The 21,262-nt window shown below is 49.4% G+C and overlaps 1 protein-coding gene and 2 long non-coding RNA genes across 5 annotated transcripts in view; 1 reads left to right on the top strand and 2 right to left on the bottom strand.

Moving 5' to 3' along the window:
• The window catches only part of LOC118378570 (cullin-3-like), a 39,046-nt gene extending 26,891 nt beyond the window's left edge, over window positions 1-12,155 (top strand). For both annotated transcript variants that reach the window (XM_052476289.1, XM_052476288.1), the window contains 6 exons: window positions 5,994-6,118; window positions 6,206-6,302; window positions 7,050-7,184; window positions 7,334-7,520; window positions 7,885-8,030; window positions 11,559-12,155. In XM_052476289.1, the coding sequence (XP_052332249.1) occupies window positions 5,994-6,118; window positions 6,206-6,302; window positions 7,050-7,184; window positions 7,334-7,520; window positions 7,885-8,030; window positions 11,559-11,690 (822 nt within the window). In that variant the 3' untranslated portion in view covers window positions 11,691-12,155. The remainder of the gene's footprint in view (window positions 1-5,993; window positions 6,119-6,205; window positions 6,303-7,049; window positions 7,185-7,333; window positions 7,521-7,884; window positions 8,031-11,558) is intronic.
• On the bottom strand, window positions 449-4,822 carry LOC127910961 (uncharacterized). Of its 2 annotated transcripts, XR_008077009.1 has the most exons (5): window positions 4,641-4,822; window positions 4,329-4,454; window positions 4,193-4,240; window positions 4,039-4,155; window positions 449-543 (listed from the first exon to the last, which is right to left on the bottom strand). It is a non-coding gene; the product is annotated as an uncharacterized LOC127910961 (long non-coding RNA). The 2 variants fall into 2 exon arrangements; XR_008077008.1 differs by having other exon boundaries at window positions 4,039-4,240.
• On the bottom strand, window positions 9,913-10,418 carry LOC127910962 (uncharacterized). Its single transcript, XR_008077010.1, has 3 exons — window positions 10,284-10,418; window positions 10,137-10,209; window positions 9,913-10,062 (listed from the first exon to the last, which is right to left on the bottom strand). It is a non-coding gene; the product is annotated as an uncharacterized LOC127910962 (long non-coding RNA).
• Window positions 12,156-21,262: the final 9,107 nt, after the last annotated feature.

Raw genomic sequence — 21,262 nt, 5'->3', positions numbered from 1 at the left:
CTAACAGTCCACATGGTCTCCACACACACACACACCCCTAACAGTCCACATAACAGTCCACATGGTCTCACACACACACACACCACACACACCTAACAGTCCACATGGTCTCCACACACACACACCCTAACAGTCCACATGGTCTCCACACACACACACCACCCCTAACAGTCCACATGGTCTCCACACACACACACACACACACACCTAACAGTCCACATGGTCTCCACACACACACACACCCCTAACAGTCCACATGGTCTCCACACACACACACACCCCTAACAGTCCACATGGTCTCCACACACACACACCCTAACAGTCCACATGGTCTCCACACACACACACCCCTAACAGTCCACATGGTCTCCACACACACACACCCCTAACAGTCCACATGGTCTCCACACACACACACACCCCTAACAGTCCACATGGTCTCCACACACACACACACACACACACCCCTAACAGTCCACATGGTCTCCACACACACACACACACCCCTAACAGTCCACATGGTCTCCACACACACACACACCCCTAACAGTCCACATGGTCTCCACACACACACCCCTAACAGTCCACATGGTCTCCACACACACACCCCTAACAGTCCACATGGTCTCCACACACACACCCCTAACAGTCCACATGGTCTCCACACACACACCCCTAACAGTCCACATGGTCTCCACACACACACACACACACCCCTAACAGTCCACATGGTCTCCGCACACACACACCCCTAACAGTCCACATGGTCTCCACACACACACACCCTAACAGTCCACATGGTCTCCGCACACACACACCCTAACAGTCCACATGGTCTCCGCACACACACACCCTAACAGTCCACATGGTCTCCGCACACACACACCCCTAACAGTCCACATGGTCTCCGCACACACACACCCCTAACAGTCCACATGGTCTCCGCACACACACACCCCTAACAGTCCACATGGTCTCCGCACACACACACCCCTAACAGTCCACATGGTCTCCGCACACACACACCCCTAACAGTCCACATGGTCTCCGCACACACACCCTAACAGTCCACATGGTCTCCGCACACACACACCCCCTAACAGTCCACATGGTCTCCACACACACACACCTAACAGTCCACATGGTCTCCACACACACACACACACACACACACCCCTAATAGTCCACATGGTCTCCACACACACACACCCCTAACAGTCCACATGGTCTCCACACACACACACCCCTAACAGTCCACATGGTCTCCACACACACACACACCTAACAGTCCACATGGTCTCCACACACACACACACCCTAACAGTCCACATGGTCTCCACACACACACACCCCTAACAGTCCATGGTCTCACACACACACTCACCCCTAACAGTCCACATGGTCTCCACACACACACCCCTAACAGTCCACATGGTCTCCACACACACACACCCTAACAGTCCACATGGTCTCCACACACACACACCCTAACAGTCCACATGGTCTCCACACACACACCCTAACAGTCCACATGGTCTCCACACACACACACCCCTAACAGTCCACATGGTCTCCACACACACACACCCCTAACAGTCCACATGGTCTCCACACACACACACCCCTAACAGTCCACATGGTCTCCACACACACACACCCCTAACAGTCCACATGGTCTCCACACACACACACACCCCTAACAGTCCACATGGTCTCCACACACACACACCCTAACAGTCCACATGGTCTCCACACACACACACACCCCTAACAGTCCACATGGTCTCCACACACACACACACACACACCTAACAGTCCACATGGTCTCCACACACACACACACCCTAACAGTCCACATGGTCTCCACACACACACACCCCTAACAGTCCACATGGTCTCCACACACACACACCCCTAACAGTCCACATGGTCTCCACACACACACACCCCTAACAGTCCACATGGTCTCCACACACACACACCCCTAACAGTCCACATGGTCTCCACACACACACACCCCTAACAGTCCACATGGTCTCCACACACACACCCCTAACAGTCCACATGGTCTCCACACACACACCCCTAACAGTCCACATGGTCTCCACACACACACACCCCTAACAGTCCACATGGTCTCCACACACACACACCCCTAACAGTCCACATGGTCTCCACACACACACACCCCTAACAGTCCACATGGTCTCCACACACACACACCCCTAACAGTCCACATGGTCTCCACACACACACACACACCCCTAACAGTCCACATGGTCTCCACACACACACACCCTAACAGTCCACATGGTCTCCACACACACACACCCCTAACAGTCCACATGGTCTCCACACACACCCCTAACAGTCCACATGGTCTCCACACACACACACACACACACACCCCTAACAGTCCACATGGTCTCCACACACACACACACCCTAACAGTCCACATGGTCTCCACACACACACCCCTAACAGTCCACATGGTCTCCGCACACACACACCCCTAACAGTCCACATGGTCTCCACACACACACACCCTAACAGTCCACATGGTCTCCACACACACACACCCCTAACAGTCCACATGGTCTCCACACACACCCCCTAACAGTCCACATGGTCTCCCTAACAGTCCACATGGTCTCCGCACACACACACACACCCTAACAGTCCACATGGTCTCCACACACACACACACACACACCCCTAACAGTCCACATGGTCTCCACACACACACCCCTAACAGTCCACATGGTCTCCACACACACACACCCCTAACAGTCCACATGGTCTCCACACACACACACCCCTAACAGTCCACATGGTCTCCACACACACACACCCCCTAACAGTCCACATGGTCTCCACACACACTCACCCCTAACAGTCCACATGGTCTCCGCACACACACACCCTAACAGTCCACATGGTCTCCGCACACACACACCCCCCTAACAGTCCACATGGTCTCCGCACACACACACACACACCCCTAACAGTCCACATGGTCTCCACACACACACACACACACACACCCCTAATAGTCCACATGGTCTCCACACACACACACCCCTAACAGTCCACATGGTCTCCACACACACACACCCCTAACAGTCCACATGGTCTCCACACACACACACCCCTAACAGTCCACATGGTCTCCACACACACACACACCCCCTAACAGTCCACATGGTCTCCACACACACTCACCCCTAACAGTCCACATGGTCTCCGCACACACACACCCCTAACAGTCCACATGGTCTCCGCACACACACACCCCTAACAGTCCACATGGTCTCCGCACACACACACCCCTAACAGTCCACATGGTCTCCGCACACACACACCCTAACAGTCCACATGGTCTCCGCACACACACACCCCTAACAGTCCACATGGTCTCCGCACACACACACCCCTAACAGTCCACATGGTCTCCGCACACACACACCCCTAACAGTCCACATGGTCTCCGCACACACACACCCCTAACAGTCCACATGGTCTCCACACACACACACACACACACACACCTAACAGTCCACATGGTCTCCACACACACACACCCCCTAACAGTCCACATGGTCTCCACACACACACACCCCTAACAGTCCACATGGTCTCCACACACACACCCCTAACAGTCCACATGGTCTCCACACACACACACCCTAACAGTCCACATGGTCTCCACACACACACACCCCTAACAGTCCACATGGTCTCCACACACACACACCCCTAACAGTCCACATGGTCTCCACACACACACACCCCTAACAGTCCACATGGTCTCCACACACACACCCCTAACAGTCCACATGGTCTCCACACACACACACCCTAACAGTCCACATGGTCTCCACACACACACACCCTAACAGTCCACATGGTCTCCACACAAACACACCCCTAACAGTCCACATGGTCTCCACACACACACACCCCCCTAACAGTCCACATGGTCTCCACACACACACACACCCCCTAACAGTCCACATGGTCTCCACACACACACACACCCCTAACAGTCCACATGGTCTCCACACACACACACACACCCCTAACAGTCCACATGGTCTCCACACACACACACACACCCCTAACAGTCCACATGGTCTCCACACACACACACACCCCTAACAGTCCACATGGTCTCCACACACACACACACACCCCTAACAGTCCACATGGTCTCCACACACACACACACACACACACACCCTAACAGTCCACATGGTCTCCACACACACACACACACACACACACCCCTAACAGTCCACATGGTCTCCACACACACACACACACACACCCTAACAGTCCACATGGTCTCCACACACACACACACACACACACACCCCTAACAGTCCACATGGTCTCCACACACACACACACACACACACCCCTAACAGTCCACATTGTCTCCACACACACACCCCTAACAGTCCACATTGTCTCCACACACACACACACACACCCCTAACAGTCCACATTGTCTCCACACACACAAACACCCCTAACAGTCCACATTGTCTCCACACACACACACACACACACCCCTAACAGTCCACATTGTCTCCACACACACACACACACACAGTCCACATTGTCTCCACACACACACACACAGTCCACATTGTCTCCACACACACACACACACAGTCCACATTGTCTCCACACACACACACCCCTAACAGTCCACATTGTCTCCACACACACACACCCCTAACAGTCCACATTGTCTCCACACACACACACCCCTAACAGTCCACATTGTCTCCACACACACACACCCCCTAACAGTCCACATTGTCTCCACACACACACACACACACAGTCCACATGGTCTCCACACACACACACCCTAACAGTCCACATGGTCTCCACACACACACACACACACACCCCTAACAGTCCACATTGTCTCCACACACACACACCCCTAACAGTCCACATTGTCTCCACACACACCACCCTAACAGTCCACACACACACACCCCTAACAGTCCACATTGTCTCCACACACACACCCCCTAACAGTCCACATTGTCTCCACACACACACACCCCTAACAGTCCACATTGTCTCCACACACACACCCCCTAACAGTCCACATTGTCTCCACACACACACCCCTAACAGTCCACATTGTCTCCACACACACACACCCCTAACAGTCCACATTGTCTCCACACACACACACCCCTAACAGTCCACATTGTCTCCACACACACACACCCCTAACAGTCCACATTGTCTCCACACACACACACCCCTAACAGTCCACATTGTCTCCACACACACACACCCCTAACAGTCCACATTGTCTCCACACACACACACCCCTAACAGTCCACATTGTCTCCACACACACACCCCTAACAGTCCACATTGTCTCCACACACACACACCCCTAACAGTCCACATTGTCTCCACACACACACACCCCTAACAGTCCACATTGTCTCCACACACACACACACCCTAACAGTCCACATTGTCTCCACACACACACACACACAGTCCACATTGTCTCCACACACACACACACAGTCCACATTGTCTCCACACACACACACACACACACACAGTCCACATTGTCTCCACACACACACACACACACAGTCCACATTGTCTCCACACACACACACACACAGTCCACATTGTCTCCACACACACACACACCCTAACAGTCCACATTGTCTCCACACACACACACACCCTAACAGTCCACATTGTCTCCACACACACACACACACCCCTAACAGTCCACATTGTCTCCACACACACAAACACCCCTAACAGTCCACATTGTCTCCACACACACAAACACCCCTAACAGTCCACGTTGTCACCACCTATTTCTATCAAATGAAAAACTGGCATTGCCCTAACATGTCTTGTTTCTGTGTTCTAAACCCTGGACTCCTGTGTGTCTTGGTTCTCCTTTTCATGTTGTGACTGCCGTTTCTCCCAGCTGTCTCTAGGGGGCGTCGACCTCACAGTAAGAGTACTCACCACTGGCTATTGGCCCACACAGTCGGCCACGCCCAAATGCACCATCCCCCCCTCCCCGAGACACGCCTTCGAGGTCTTCAGAAGGTACCAGCTGAGCCTCAACGATGGATCTGTTATCTATTACATGTGTCTTCCACAGTGTAGTCAATTTAATATATATTTTTCTGTTAGGTTCTACTTGGCCAAACACAGTGGCAGACAGCTGACCCTCCAGCACCACATGGGCTCAGCTGACCTCAACGCAACCTTCCACGGCCCCATCAAGAAGGTAAAGGTTTCCTGTCGACAATAAGGCATGGGGGGTCTACTCAGAATGATGTGAACTGTCAATACTGTTTTACATTTCTCTCTCCACTCTCCCTTCTCTTAACCCATTTCCATCTCTTTCTACCTCTGGTCACTCTGTCTCAATTCAAGGGGCTTTATATATTTATATATGTTAACATTGCCAAATTAAGTGAAATAAATCATTAACAAAAGTGAAAAACTAAAATGTACAGTAAACATGACACTCACAGAAGTTCCAAAAGAATAAAGACATTTCAAATGTCATATTATGTATATATGCAGTGTTGTAATGATGTGCAAATAGTTAAAGTACTAAAGGGAAAATAAATCAACATATATACAGGTTGTATTTACAATGGTGTTTGTTCGTCACTTCTTTTCTTGTGGCAACAGGTCACATCTTGCTGGTGTGATGCACACTGGTATTTCACCCAATAGATATGGGAGTTTATCAAAATTGCGTTTGTTTTCAAATTCTTTGTGAATCTGTGTAATCTGAGGGAAGTATGTGTCTCTAATATGGTCATACATTGGGCAGGAGGTTAGGAAGTGCAGCTCAGTTTCCACCTCATTTTGAGGGCAGTGAGCACATAGGCAGACCTGACTCTCAAGAGAAGACAGGCTATGGCGGCCTTTCTCAATAGCAAGGCTATGCTCACTGAGTCTGTACATAGTCAAAGCTTTCCTTAAAGTTTGGGTCAGTCACAGTCTCTCTCCGTCTCTCCAGGAGGATGGTTCGGAGGTGGGAGTGGGAGGAGCCCAGGTGACGGGCTCTAACACCAGGAAGCACATACTGCAGGTCTCCACCTTCCAGATGACCATCCTCATACTCTTCAACAACAGAGAAAAGTCCACGTTTGAGGTAAGAGCCAGATACAGGTCAGTCTCCATCACATAAAAGTGTTAGAATTCACAGATAAAGATGGCAAGATCCCATTTTCTGCTCCCCTTCCTCCTTCACTCCCTCTGCTCCTCCTTTTACCCTTTCTTCCACTCCCGTCCCCACTGTAGGAGATCCAGCAGGAGACGGACATACCGGAGAGGGAGCTGGTGCGAGCCCTGCAGTCGCTGGCCTGCGGGAAGCCCACACAGCGCGTTCTCACCAAGGAGCCCAAGTCCAAGGAGATCGAGAACGGCCACGTGTTTACAGTCAACGATCAGTTTACCTCCAAGCTGCACAGAGTCAAAATACAGACGGGTGAGTGCGTCTGTCTGTTATTCTAAATGATAAAAGGACCCATATCACAGTGGTCTTCTGGTCTGGGGAGCTACAGGCTTAGGGGGTCATCTTCCAACTATTGCTCATTTAACATCTGGGCATGTTGACCTTTGACTTTGCCCTTATGACCTGAGATGTGTTCAGCAGGACGCGCAGATAGAGATATGCTATTTAGAACAAACATGCTTCTCTGACATGTCGTGTTTTGCAAAATAATTGGCTCTATTTGTGGTATTTCTATCTGCAACGTTCGGCTACTGAACGTGGCCTTGTGCTGAGGTTGCGGCCAGCCCCCTCCGCCGTGCTAAGGTTGCTGTCTCTCTCTCTCTCTCCCTCCCTCCAGTCGCTGCTAAGCAGGGCGAGTCGGACCCAGAGAGGAAGGAGACGCGGCAGAAGGTGGACGACGACAGGAAGCATGAGATCGAGGCGGCCATCGTCCGCATCATGAAGTCCAGAAAGAGGATGCAGCACAACGTCCTGGTAGCAGAGGTGGGTGCGGCCTTAACGTCCTGGTAGAGGAGGCCTTAACGTCCTGGTAGAGGAGGCCTTGACGTCCTGGTAGAGGAGGCCTTGACGTCCTGGTAGAGGAGGCCTTGACGTCCTGGTAGAGGAGGCCTTGACGTCCTGGTAGAGGAGGCCTTGACGTCCTGGTAGAGGAGGCCTTGACGTCCTGGTAGAGGAGGCCTTGACGTCCTGGTAGAGGAGGCCTTGACGTCCTGGTAGAGGAGGCCTTGACGTCCTGGTAGAGGAGGCCTTGACGTCCCGGTAGAGGAGGCCTCGACGTCCCGGTAGAGGAGGCCTCGACGTCCCGGTAGAGGAGGCCTCGACGTCCCGGTAGAGGAGGCCTCGACGTCCCGGTAGAGGAGGCCTCGACGTCCCGGTAGAGGAGGCCTCGACGTCCCGGTAGGGAGAGGAGGCCTCGACGTCCCGGTAGGGAGAGGAGGCCTCGACGTCCCGGTAGGGAGAGGAGGCCTCGACGTCCCGGTAGGGAGAGGAGGCCTCGACGCCCCGGTAGGGAGAGGAGGCCTCGACGCCCCGGCAGGGAGAGGAGGCCTCGACGCCCCGGCAGGGAGAGGAGGCCTCGACGCCCCGGCAGGGAGAGGAGGCCTCGACGCCCCGGCAGGGAGAGGAGGCCTCGACGCCCCGGCAGGGAGAGGAGGCCTCGACGCCCCGGCAGGGAGAGGAGGCCTCGACGCCCCGGCAGGGAGAGGAGGCCTCGACGCCCCGGCAGGGAGAGGAGGCCTCGACGCCCCGGCAGGGAGAGGAGGCCTCGACGCCCCGGCAGGGAGAGGAGGCCTCGACGCCCCGGCAGGGAGAGGAGGCCTCGACGCCCCGGCAGGGAGAGGAGGCCTCGGCGCCCCGGCAGGGAGAGGAGGCCTCGGCGCCCCGGCAGGGAGAGGAGGCCTCGGCGCCCCGGCAGGGAGAGGAGGCCTCGGCGCCCCGGCAGGGAGAGGAGGCCTCGGCGCCCCGGCAGGGAGAGGAGGCCTCGGCGCCCCGGCAGGGAGAGGAGGCCTCGGCGCCCCGGCAGGGAGAGGAGGCCTCGGCGCCCGGCAGGGAGGGGCCTCGGCCTCGGCGCCCGGCCCGGGAGGGAGGAGGCCTCGGCGCCCGGCAGGGAGAGGAGGCCTCGGCGCCCGGCAGGGAGAGGAGGCCTCGGCGCCCGGCAGGAGAGGAGGCCTTGTTTCCCGGACAGGGAGAGGAGGCCTATATGGCATCCATAGAGAGATGGTAAGTGGTAGTGTTACCAGGGAGAGGAGGCCTCAGCCCGTTGAGGGAAATCGGCAGGGAGAGGAGGCCTCGGCGCCCTTTTGGCAGGAGAGGAGGCCTCGGCGCCCGGCTTTTAGGAAATGAGGCCTCCGCCCGGCAGGGAGAGGGAGGCCTCGGCGCCCGGCAAGGGTGGATCCCTACGCCCCGGAAATGATAAAAACAAGTTGGCCCGTGCAAGAGGATTTTCTAGGTAAAACCGGCAGGCATATTGTTTTAACACGCCCGGAAGGAGAGGAGGCCTACAGACAAAACCCCGGCAGGGAGAGGAGGGGTGACAAAACAAACACTGGCAGATTGTTTCCTGGACACAGAGTAAGCTTAGGCCTATATGGCATCCATAGAGATTCGGATGGTAAGTGGTAGTGTTACCATGGAGATGGCCTTTCAGCAGTTGAGCAAATCAAATGGAGACTTCCTCTCCCCTCCTTTTGAAGAAGAAGAGGGAAAGTAGAGAAAAAAAGCGCTTTTATGAAATGAGAAGCTCCTTCTCTCGTGCGTCATCAGTTAAATTACGTTTACAAGGGTGGATCCCAAAATACATCTGTGAAATGATAAAAACAAGTTGGTTGTGCAAGACATTTTCTAGGTAAAACCTTGAGGCATATTGTTTTAACACGTCTGAAGGAGAAAAGCATACAGACAAAACAAACACTGATTCAAAGGGGGTGAGGCAGATTCCAAACCTCTTCCAAGTAAAGACTCGTAGTATTCACATGACTCTTCTCAATGAAAGGTGGCTGTAGAGGAGGGGAGGAGCCTCTTCCAAATAAAGACTCGTAGTATTCACATGACTCTTCTCGATGAAAGGTGGCTGTAGAGGAGGGGAGGAACCTCTTCCAATAAAGACTCGTAGTATTCACATGACTCTTCTCAATGAAAGGTGGCTGTAGAGGAGGGGAGGAGCCTCTTCCAAATAAAGACTCGTAGTATTCACATGACTCTTCTCGATGAAAGGTGGCTGTAGAGGAGGGGAGGAACCTCTTCCAATAAAGACTCGTAGTATTCACATGACTCTTCTCAATGAAAGGTGGCTGTAGAGGAGGGGAGGAGCCTCTTCCAATAAAGACTCATAGTATTCACATGACTCTTCTCGATGAAAGGTGGCTGTAGAGGAGGGGAGGAGCCTCTTCCAATAAAGACTCATAGTATTCACATGACTCTTCTCGATGAAAGGTGGCTGTAGAGGATGGGAGGAACCTCTTCCGTTCTCCTACTAACCCATTGACATTCATCTACTAGACCACTTATCAGTTTCGGGGGTTACTGTGGACAGAGGAAAAAGGGGTGGAGGACGGACCTTTGCCCTAGACTAAAGAATAACTAGCTCAATGGGAGAATTTCCATTGAATCTGTTTAGGGAAACCGGCCCATGGGGTCTGGAGAGAACTCTCTGCCTTGATCTCCACCTGCTGTACTGCCCTGGACTTGGTTTATTTCACAGGGACAACACACATTGTTCAATATTTCAGACTAAAAGGCGCTGTGTGGCCAATCTGTTGTCTGCATTGGCCGTGCAGCAGTAAGGATGATCGGGCCACTGCAGAAGTCAGGGCATTCGTACTTCTCAGAGCAGTGCAGAGCTGTTGTCAAGGAAGTGACTTTGTGTTTATACAGGACCCCCCCCCTCACCTTCCATCAATCAATCATGTCAATGCGTAGTTTTACGGAGCACTCTGCGTTGTTTCGAAATGTGCAAGGTGCACGGCGATGCGGTATGGAGCTCAGTTTGGCCTCTGAATGCTGCCGGAGGCTCCGCAACGCCTCCATATGGAAACACCGACCACATTTTCGGATCAAAAGCATAAATTGTCTCTGAGCAAAGCGGGTAAATTTCCATCTGTTGTCCATTCAGTCCCTCGTCACAGCATGTGTAGGGTTGGTGTGCAGCCAGGTTTGGAAGATAGTTTTTATTATTATAATCTGCATCCCTAGATAATTTCTGAGTCAATTTGGTTGAATATAAGATTTTGTTTTCAATTTATATTTTTACATGGAAATGTTTATGCCTACAGTATTTCAGTGAGTACTTTGAGGTAACTTTTTTGCAACATGAGTGCTGGCAATCATCTCAGTGCTATTCTTTCACCTATCATCTTATGGTTTTTCATGAAAATACACTGGATATTTCGGGACATCAAATTTCAGTACAGGACATTAACATGATATTTCAAGGACATTTTCAGCACAGTCTCTTGAACCAGAGAAACGATAGTGTAGTGTCTAATAGTGTTATTGTATTGCCTTTCTCCCCAGGTCACCCAGCAGCTGAGGGCCCGGTTCCTCCCCAGCCCCGTGGTCATTAAGAAGCGCATTGAAGGACTCATAGAGAGAGAATATTTGGCACGGACGCCTGAGGATCGCAAAGTCTACACCTACGTTGCATAAGAGGAGAGGAGCATTGTGGGAGAGGAGAAATGGATTGAGGGGGAGTGTTTTTTTGGAGGGGGAGTGTTGTGCGCATGGACTGGGAAGTTCCTTTTTAAAAGATAAATGCTGGGAAGCTGACTCCTCCCTTTACAAAAATGACAAAAACCAGAAGTTAAATGGCAAAAAAAATAATACAAAAAAAAAAAATCCATGAAGTGTTGTAGATTTTTTTTTTTTTTTTATCAGGCCAACTACTATTACTCTTGCTCCCTGTGAGAATTTCAACATGGATGGATTCCAGCTTTTCACCGTTTTACCCTTGTAGAGATCGACCTTAAAAGAATCCCTTGGGAAAGATGTGAATGCACCACTTTTTTTTTTTTTTTTTTGGTTTTCAATACTGTATAAAAATGAGAATGAATTATTAAAAACAAAACAGCAAATGTGGATTGCTAACAAAAATAAATAAAAAAATATTGAATATTGAGGTTTTATTTCTTAGCCAACAATTATTTAATGCTGATCCTTCAGGCTAACACAAATCGTTGAATTCAAGTGTGTGTGTCCTGTTTCAGACAGGGATATATATACTCAATCTGTGTTTAAGGCCACGTTCTTTATTACCAATGAAAGACAATGAGGGCAGGTTAGACATACTTAAAGCTAGAATCCTTAGTTGCTACAACTATTTTTTTCAAACTTATTTTTTACCTATTTCAATCTTAAAGAACACGTTTCAAATTCCTCATGAGCTCAGTTCAGCTGAGCATGGTTAAAAATGTTGATATCCTGGATGGTCAGTCCTTGCATCCATAAGCTCTGTCTGAATGAGTGGCTACATTTATTTTTTTCAGGCCCGTCCCTCAGCTGGGATTCTAGTTTAAGAGACAAATGAGCGACCGTGACTGTCAGGATGAGCGATCTACCACCTCATGGCTGTTGGTCACATACTGAAGCTTTGCATTTCCTTAACACAGTGAAAAGTACAAAGGGGAGAATTCCATTTACATCAATGACTGAAGTGAACATTTAACTTTAGTGGAAGTTGGGATTCTACACTGAACAAAACTGCAAACGGAACATGTGAAGTGTTGGTTTCATGAGCTGAAATAAAAGATTCCAGAAATGTTTCATACGTGCACGAAAAGCTTATTTCTCTAAAATTGTGAACAAATGTTCACATGCCTGTTAGTGAGCATTTTTCCTTTGCCAAGATCATCTACGTGACAGGTGTGGAATATCAAGAAGCTGATTAAACAGCATGATCGTTACATAGGTGCACCTTGTGCTGGGGGACAAAATCCCACTCTAAAATATGCAGTTTTGTCACAACACAATGCTCCAGATGTTTTTGAGGGAGCATAGAATTCGCATACTGACTTCAGGGATGTCAACCAGCGAATGTTTCCCTCCCATAAGCCAACTCCAATGTTGTTTTAGAGAATTTGACAGTAAGTCCAACCGGCCTAACATACGGCAGACCAGGTGTAACCACGCCAGCCCCGGACCTCCACATCTGGCTTCTTCACCTGCGGGATTATCTGAGACCAGCCACCCGGACAGCTGATGAAACTTTGGGTTTGCACAACTGAAGAATTTCTGTACAAACTGTCAGAAGCCGTCCCAGGGCAGCTCACCAACATGCTCGTCATCACCAGGGTATTGACCTGACTGCAGTTTGGTGTCGTAACCGACTTCAGTGGGCAAATGCTCACCTTCGATGGCCAGTGGCACGCTGGAGAAGAGTGCTCTTCACGGATGAATCCCAGTTTCAACTGTACCAGGCAGATGGCAGACGGCGTTTATGGCACCGTGTGGGCAAGTGGTATGATGATGATGTCAACGTTGTGAACACGGTGGCGGTGGGGTTATGGTATGAGCAGGCATAAGCTACAGACAACGAACACAATTGCATTTTATCAAGGCAATTTTTAATGCGGAGATACCGTGACCAGATCTTGAGGCCCATTGTCGTGCCATTCATCAGCCGTCATCACGTGATGTTTCAGCACGCCTCCATGTCACAAGGATCTGTACACACTTCCTGGAAGCTAAAAATGTCCTAGTTCTTCCATGGCCTGCATACTCAGACATGTTGAGCATGTTTGGGATGCTCTGGACCGACGTAGTGTTCAGTTCCTGCCAATATCCAGCAACATTGCACAGCCATTGAGGAGTGGGACAACATTCCACAGGCAACAAACAGCCTGATCAACTCGATGTGAAGGAGAGATGTCACGCTGCACGAGGCAAATGGTGGTCACACCAGATACTGACTGGTTTTCTGATCCATGCTCCTTCCTTTTTGTTAAGGTATCTGTGACCGTCAGATGCATATCTGTATTCCCAGTCATGTGAAATCCAAAGATTAGAGCCCAATGAATTTTTCAATTGACTGATTTCCTTATATGAACTGTAACTCGGTAAAATATTTTACATTGTTGCATGTTGCCTTTTATATTTTTGTTCAGCCTTAGAGCTGAATCATTTCAGCTAGTATTAGAATTGGTTCTTTAGGTATGAAAGAGTTTATCAAATGGTTGTGTGTGTTTGGTTCCATTGGGGTCACATCTTGAGACTGGAAAATACTAGCTTATGTTGATATGGTGCAGCTGGGTCACACAATAACAGTCTTAAGCAACTTTTGACATACGTATGCGATGAATACAATCTTATAGTGTGTTGTACATAACTACTGTTGCCAAGCACCTCCAAGCAAGGTATCCTCACCATGTAAACCCTGTTCTCTACTTCTACCTAGACCATGGGTCCATCAGTGACCTTTTGCAGACTGGAGGTCATCAGGTCGGACCTTCTGGACCAGCATGCCCCCTGATGTAACTAATCTGGGGGGGAAGAGGATGAGAACGGTGTCGTCAGTACATGGACATGCCAGAATGGACAAAAGAGTTGATGTTGACAGATATTTTTTTTATTGCAGAAACTACCATGGCATAGCCCCAAGGAATATCCAGACCATTGGTTGGTTATGTCTACTGTGCACGTGTCCACCACCCTTGGGTCCTAACTCTTCTGCAGTGGAATTTTTTATTACTTTTTTTTATTTCACCTTTATTTAACCAGGTAGGCCAGTTGAGAACATGTTCTCATTTACAACTGCGACCTGGCCAAGATAAAGCACAGCAGTGCGACTGAAACAACAACACAGAGTTACCCATGGAATAAACAAGCGTACAGTCAATAACACAATAGAAAAAAATAAAGTCTATATTAGAGGTCGGCCGATTATGAGTTTTCAACGGTACCGATTATTGCAGGACCAAAAAAGCCGCTACCGATTAATCGGCTGATTTTTTAAAACATGTATTTATTTGTAATAATGACAATTACAACAATACTGAATTAACACTTATTTTAACTTAATATAATACATCAATCAAATCCATTTAGCCTCAAATAAATTTGGTTTAAATAATGCAAAAACAAAGTGTTGGAGAAGAAAGTAAAAGTGCAATATGTGCCATGTAAGAAAGCTAACGTTTCAGTTCCTTGCTCAGAACATGAGAACATATGAAAGCTGGTGGTTCCTTTTAACATGAGTCTTCAATATTCCCAGGTAAGAAGTTTTAGGTTGAAGTTATTATAGGAATTATAGGACTATTTCCCTCTATACCATTTGTATTTCATTAACCTTTGACTATTTGACGTTCTTATAGGCACTTTAGTATTGCCAGTGGAACAGTATAGTTTTCGACCCTCTCCTTGCTCCTCCCTGGGCTTGAACCAGGAACACAACGACAACAGCCACCATCGAAGCAGCATAACCCATGCAGAACAAGGGGAACAACTACTAGAAGGCTCAGAGCGAGTGACGTTTGTGCGCTAACTAGCCAGCCATTTCACTTCGGTTACACCAGCCTCATCTCTACACCAGGAGTTGATAGGCTTGAAGTCATAAACAGATAGGCTTGAAGTCATAAACAGTGCAATGCTTGACGCACAACGAAGCGCTGCTGGCAAAACGTCTGAAAGTGCTGTTTGAATGAATGTTTACGCGTCTGCTTCTGCCTACCACCGCTCAGTCAGATTATATGCAACGCAGGACAATCAGTCCACCTCTAGTGTGGTGCCTAGCAACACGTTGATGGTGGGGTGTTGCAGGTTAGTATACAGACTGTGTGGTGCCTAGCAACACGTTGATGGTGGGGTGTTGCAGGTTAGTATACAGACTGTGTGGTGCCTAGCAACACGTTGATGGTGGGGTGTTGCAGGTTAGTATACAGACTGTGTGGAGCCTAGCAACATGTTGATGGTGGGGTGTTGCAGGTTAGTATACAGACTGTGTGGAGCCTAGCAACACGTTGATGGTGGGGTGTTGCAGGTTAGTATACAGACTGTGTGGAGCCTAGCAACACGTTGATGGTGGGGTGTTGCAGGTTAGTATACAGACTGTGTGGAGCCTAGCAACATGTTGATGGTGGGGTGTTGCAGGTTAGTATACAGACTGTGTGGAGCCTAGCAGCATGTTGATGGTGGGGTGTTGCAGGTTAGTATACAGACTGTGTGGAGCCTAGCAACATGTTGATGGTGGGGTGTTGCAGGTTAGTATACAGACTGTGTGGAGCCTAGCAACATGTTGATGGTGGGGTGTTGCAGGTTAGTATACAGACTGTGTGGAGCCTAGCAACATGTTGATGGTGGGGTGTTGCAGGTTAGTATACAGACTGTGTGGAGCCTAGCAACATGTTGATGGTGGGGTGTTGCAGGTTAGTATACAGACTGTGTGGAGCCTAGCAGCATGTTGATGGTGGGGTGTTGCAGGTTAGTATACAGACTGTGTGGAGCCTAGCAGCATGTTGATGGTGGGGTGTTGCAGGTTAGTATACAGACTGTGTGGAGCCTAGCAGCATGTTGATGGTGGGGTGTTGCAGGTTAGTATATATTGCATTTGAAAGGATCCCAGACCTTGTGTCTCAGATATATCCAGATGGTGACTGTAAACTTCCTAGATTGAAAAGTAATTTAAAGTAATACAATAAACCAGTATGGTCAGATGTTGATCTTTATGCGGAATCTGAGTTCACAAACACACACGAGCAATCTCTCTCTCTCTCAGCTCTCTCCTTGTTCCTGCGTACCATATGGACTGTAACACCTGGACAAACAGATGGGATGTTGGTAAAACAGAATCCTGATAGTTCTGTAGCCTATACAAAGAAAGTCACACCCAACAATTCAATGGGTAAACTTATTAAGCAACGTTTTGGTAATGTCGTACCTTTTTTTAACCAGATACATGTGTAGCCTATGACAGCAGCGTAGAGAGGGAGGGTTTAACTTGTGTAGCCTATGACAGCAGCGTAGAGAGGGAGGGTTTAACTTGTGTAGCCTATGACAGCAGCGTAGAGAGGGAGGGTTTAACATGTGTAGCCTATGACAGCAGCGTAGAGAGGGAGGGTTTAACTTGTGTAGCCTATGACAGCAGCGTAGAGAGGGAGGGTTTAACTTGTGTAGCCTATGACAGCAACATAGAGAGGGAGGGGGAGGGTTTAACTTGTGTAGCCTATGACAGCAGCGTAGAGAGGCAGGGGGAGGGTTTAACTTGTGTAGCCTATGACAGCAGCGTAGAGAGGGAGGGTTTAACTTGTGTAGCCTATGACAGCAGCGTAGAGAGGGAGGGTTTAACTTGTGTAGCCTATGACAGCAGCGTAGAGAGGGAGGGTTTAACTTGTGTAGCCTATGACAGCAGCGTAGAGAGGGAGGGTTTAACTTGTGTAGCCTATGACAGCAACGTAGAGAGGGAGGGTTTAACATGTGTAGCCTATGACAGCAGCGTAGAGAGGGAGGGGAGGTTTGACAGCAGCGTAGAGAGGGAGGTTTTACTTGTGTAGCCTATGACAGCAGCGTAGAGAGGGAGGGTTTAACTTGTGTAGCCTATGACAGCAGCTTAGAGAGGGAGGGTTTAACTTGTGTAGCCTATGACAGCAGCGTAGAGAGGGAGGGTTTAACTTGTGTAGCCTATGACAGCAGCGTAGAGAGGAGGTTTTAACTTGTGTAGCCTATGACAGCAGCGTAGAGAGGGAGGGTTTAACTTGTGTAGCCTATGACAGCAGCGTAGAGAGGGAGGGTTTAACTTGTGTAGCCTATGACAGCAGCGTAGAGAGGGAGGGTTTAACTTGTGTAGCCTATGACAGCAGCGTAGAGAGGGAGGGTTTAACTTGTGTAGCCTATGACAGCAGCGTAGAGAGGGAGGGTTTAACTTGTGTAGCCTATGACAGCAGCGTAGAGAGGGAGGGTTTAACTTGTGTAGCCTATGACAGCAGCATAGAGAGGGAGGGTTTAACTTGTGTAGCCTATGACAGCAGCGTAGAGAGGGAGGGTTTAACTTGTGTAGCCTATGACAGCAGCATAGAGAGGGAGGGTTTAACTTGTGTAGCCTATGACAGCAGCGTAGAGAGGGAGGGTTTAACATGTGTAGCCTATGACAGCAGCGTAGAGAGGGAGGGTTTAACTTGTGTAGCCTATGACAGCAGCGTAGAGAGGGAGGGTTTAACTTGTGTAGCCTATGACAGCAGCGTAGAGAGGGAGGGTTTAACTTGTGTAGCCTATGACAGCAGCGTAGAGAGGGAGGGTTTAACTTGTGTAGCCTATGACAGCAGCGTAGAGAGGGAGGGTTTAACTTGTGTAGCCTATGACAGCAGCGTAGAGAGGGAGGGTTTAACATGTGTAGCCTATGACAGCAGCGTAGAGAGGGAGGGTTTAACTTGTGTAGCCTATGACAGCAGCGTAGAGAGGGGGAGGGTTTAACTTGTGTAGCCTATGACAGCAGCGAGAGGGGGAGGTTTAGAGAGGCGAGGGGGGAGGGTTTAACTTGTGTAGCCTATGACAGCAGCGTAGAGAGGGAGGGTTTAACTTGTGTAGCCTATGACAGCAGCGTAGAGAGGGAGGGTTTAACTTGTGTAGCCTATGACAGCAGCGTAGAGAGGGAGGGGGAGGGTTTAACTTGTGTAGCCTATGACAGCAACATAGAGAGGGAGGGTTTAACATGTGTAGCCTATGACAGCAGCGTAGAGGCAGGGGGAGGGTTTAATTTGTGTAGCCTATGACAGCAGCGTAGAGAGCCAGGGGGAGGGTTTAACTTGTGGAGGGTTTAACTTGTGTAGCCTATGACAGCAGCATAGAGAGGGAGGGTTTAACTTGTGTAGCCTATGACAGCAGCGTAAAGGCAGGGGTCAGGGTTTACACCTTTATAGTGGGTCAGCCTATGACAGCAGCGTAGAGAGGCAGGGGAGGGTTTACACTTTATAGAATGGGTCAGCCTATGACAGCAGCTGTAGACACCTTTATAGAGGCAGGGGTGAGGGTTTAACCTTTATAGTGGGTCAGCCTATGACAGCAGCGTAGAGAATGGGTCAGGGTTTACACCTTGAATGGGTCAGCTGCTCTGACAGCAGCGTGTGAGAATGGGTCAGGGCTTTGACACTTTATAGAATGGGTCAGCCTTTATGACAGCAGCACCTTTATAGAATGGGTCAGGGTGTGAGGGGTTGCTGTGTGACACCTTTATAGAATGGGTCAGCCTATGACAGCAGCACACCTTTATAGAATGGGTCAGGGGTGAGAATGGGTCAGCTTTAATTTATAGAATGGGTCAGCTGCTGTGACAGAATGGGTCAGCTGTAGTGACACCTTTATAGAATGGGTCAGCTGTGGTGACACCTTTTTAGAATTCTTGACCAGTCTCTGGTGACACCTTTATAGAATGGGTCAGCTGCTGTGTGACACCTTTATAGAATGGGTCAGCTGCTGTGTGACACCTTTATAGAATGGGTCAGCTGCTGTGTGACACCTTTATAGAATGGGTCAGCTGCTGTGTGACACCTTTATAGAATGGGTCAGCTGCTGTGTGACACCTTTATAGAATGGGTCAGCTGCTGTGTGACACCTTTATAGAATGGGTCAGCTGCTGTGTGACACCTTTATAGAATGGGTCAGCTGCTGTGTGACACCTTTATAGAATGGGTCAGCTGCTGTGTGACACCTTTATAGAATGGGTCAGCTGCTGTGTGACACCTTTATAGAATGGGTCAGCTGCTGTGTGACACCTTTATAGAATGGGTCAGCTGCTGTGTGACACCTTTAGAATAGCTGCTGTGTGAATGGGGTCAGCTGCTGTGTGACACCTTTATAGAATGGGTCAGCTGCTGTGTGACACCTTTATAGAATGGGTCAGCTGCTGTGTGACACCTTTATAGAATGGGTCAGCTGCTGTGTGACACCTTTATAGAATGGGTCAGCTGCTGTGTGACACCTTTATAGAATGGGTCAGCTGCTGTGTGACACCTTTATAGAATGGGTCAGCTGCTGTGTGACACCTTTATAGAATGGGTCAGCTGCTGTGTGACACCTTTATAGAATGGGTCAGCTGCTGTGTGACACCTTTATAGAATGGGTCAGCTGTTGTGTGACACCTTTATAGAATGGGTCAGCTGCTGTGTGACACCTTTATAGAATGGGTCAGCTGCTGTGTGACACCTTTATAGAATGGGTCAGCTGCTGTGTGACACCTTTATAGAATGGGTCAGCTGCTGTGTGACACCTTTATAGAATGGGTCAGCTGCTGTGTGACACCTTTATAGAATGGGTCAGCTGCTGTGTGACACCTTTATAGAATGGGTCAGCTGCTGTGTGACACCTTTATAGAATGGGTCAGCTGCTGTGTGACACCTTTATAGAATGGGTCAGCTGCTGTGTGACACCTTTATAGAATGGGTCAGCTGCTGTGTGACACCTTTATAGAATGGGTCAGCTGCTGTGTGACACCTTTATAGAATGGGTCAGCTGCTGTGTGACACCTTTATAGAATGGGTCAGCTGCTGTGTGACACCTTTATAGAATGGGTCAGCTGCTGTGTGACACCTTTATAGAATGGGTCAGCTGCTGTGTGACACCTTTATAGAATGGGTCACACCTTTATAGAATGGGTCAGCTGCTGTGTGACACCTTTATAGAATGGGTCTGCTGTGTGACACCTTTATAGAATGGGTCAGCTGCTGTGTGACACCTTTATAGAATGGGTCAGCTGTTGTGTGACACCTTTATAGAATGGGTCAGCTGCTGTGTGACACCTTTATAGAATGGGTCAGCTGCTGTGTGACACCTTTATAGAATGGGTCAGCTGTTGTGTGACACCTTTATAGAATGGGTCAGCTGCTGTGTGACACCTTTATAGAATGGGTCAGCTGCTGTGGGTCAGACACCTTTATAGAATGGGTCAGCTGCTGTGTGACACCTTTATAGAATGGGTCAGCTGCTGTGTGACACCTTTATAGAATGGGTCAGCTGCTGTGTGACACCTTTATAGAATGGGTCAGCTGCTGTGTGACACCTTTATAGAATGGGTCAGCTGCTGTGTGACACCTTTATAGAATGGGTCAGCTGCTGTGTGACACCTTTATAGAATGGGTCAGCTGCTGTGTGACACCTTTATAGAATGGGTCAGCTGCTGTGTGACACCTTTATAGAATGGGTCAGCTGTTTTATAGAATGGGTCAGCTGCTGTGTGACACCTTTATAGAATGGGTCAGCTGCTGTGTGACACCTTTATAGAATGGGTCAGCTGCTGTGTG

Source organism: Oncorhynchus keta, chromosome 23 (genome assembly GCF_023373465.1).
Source record: "Oncorhynchus keta strain PuntledgeMale-10-30-2019 chromosome 23, Oket_V2, whole genome shotgun sequence".
Classification (NCBI taxonomy): Eukaryota; Metazoa; Chordata; class Actinopteri; order Salmoniformes; family Salmonidae; genus Oncorhynchus; species Oncorhynchus keta.
Note: the sequence above shows the minus strand (reverse complement) of the source record. Positions and strands in the feature narration are given on the sequence as shown.